General features: G+C 61.4%; 1 protein-coding gene across 1 annotated transcript; it reads left to right on the top strand.

The window, feature by feature from the left end:
• Positions 1-4: 4 nt before the first annotated feature.
• LOC107682066 (potassium voltage-gated channel subfamily C member 1-like) lies at positions 5-370 on the top strand (the record flags this gene model as incomplete). The annotated part of the gene is made up of 1 exon (XM_016478445.1): positions 5-370. A coding segment is annotated over one exon (366 nt), but the record flags the coding sequence as incomplete, so codon positions are not given.
• Positions 371-378: the final 8 nt, after the last annotated feature.

Below are 378 nucleotides of genomic sequence, written 5' to 3'. Positions count from 1 at the left end.
GCGCAAGGGTGGGAACAAGTCGTCCAACAAAGCATGTTACAGCGCCGACATGACTTGCCCGTCGGAAAGCGAGAAAATCGTCATCAACTGCGGCGGCGTGAGGCACGAGACGTACCGGAGCACCCTGAAGACGCTGCCCGGGACGCGTCTGTCGTGGCTCACTGAGCCGGACGCCTTCAGCAACTTCGACTACGACCCGAAGTCCGACGAGTTCTTCTTCGACCGGCACCCGTCCGTCTTCTCGTTCATCCTCAACTACTACCGGACGGGCAAGTTGCACTGCCCCAACGACGTGTGCGGCCCGCTGTTCGAGGAGGAGCTCGCCTTCTGGGGCATCGACGAGACCGACGTGGAGGCGTGCTGTTGGATGAACTACCG

Source organism: Sinocyclocheilus anshuiensis, unplaced genomic scaffold, assembly GCF_001515605.1.
Source record: "Sinocyclocheilus anshuiensis isolate Anshui unplaced genomic scaffold, SAMN03320099.WGS_v1.1 C31472629, whole genome shotgun sequence".
Lineage (NCBI taxonomy): Eukaryota > Metazoa > Chordata > Actinopteri > Cypriniformes > Cyprinidae > Sinocyclocheilus > Sinocyclocheilus anshuiensis.
The sequence above is the reverse complement of the archived record's forward strand: the minus strand, read 5'-3'. Positions and strand labels throughout refer to the sequence as shown.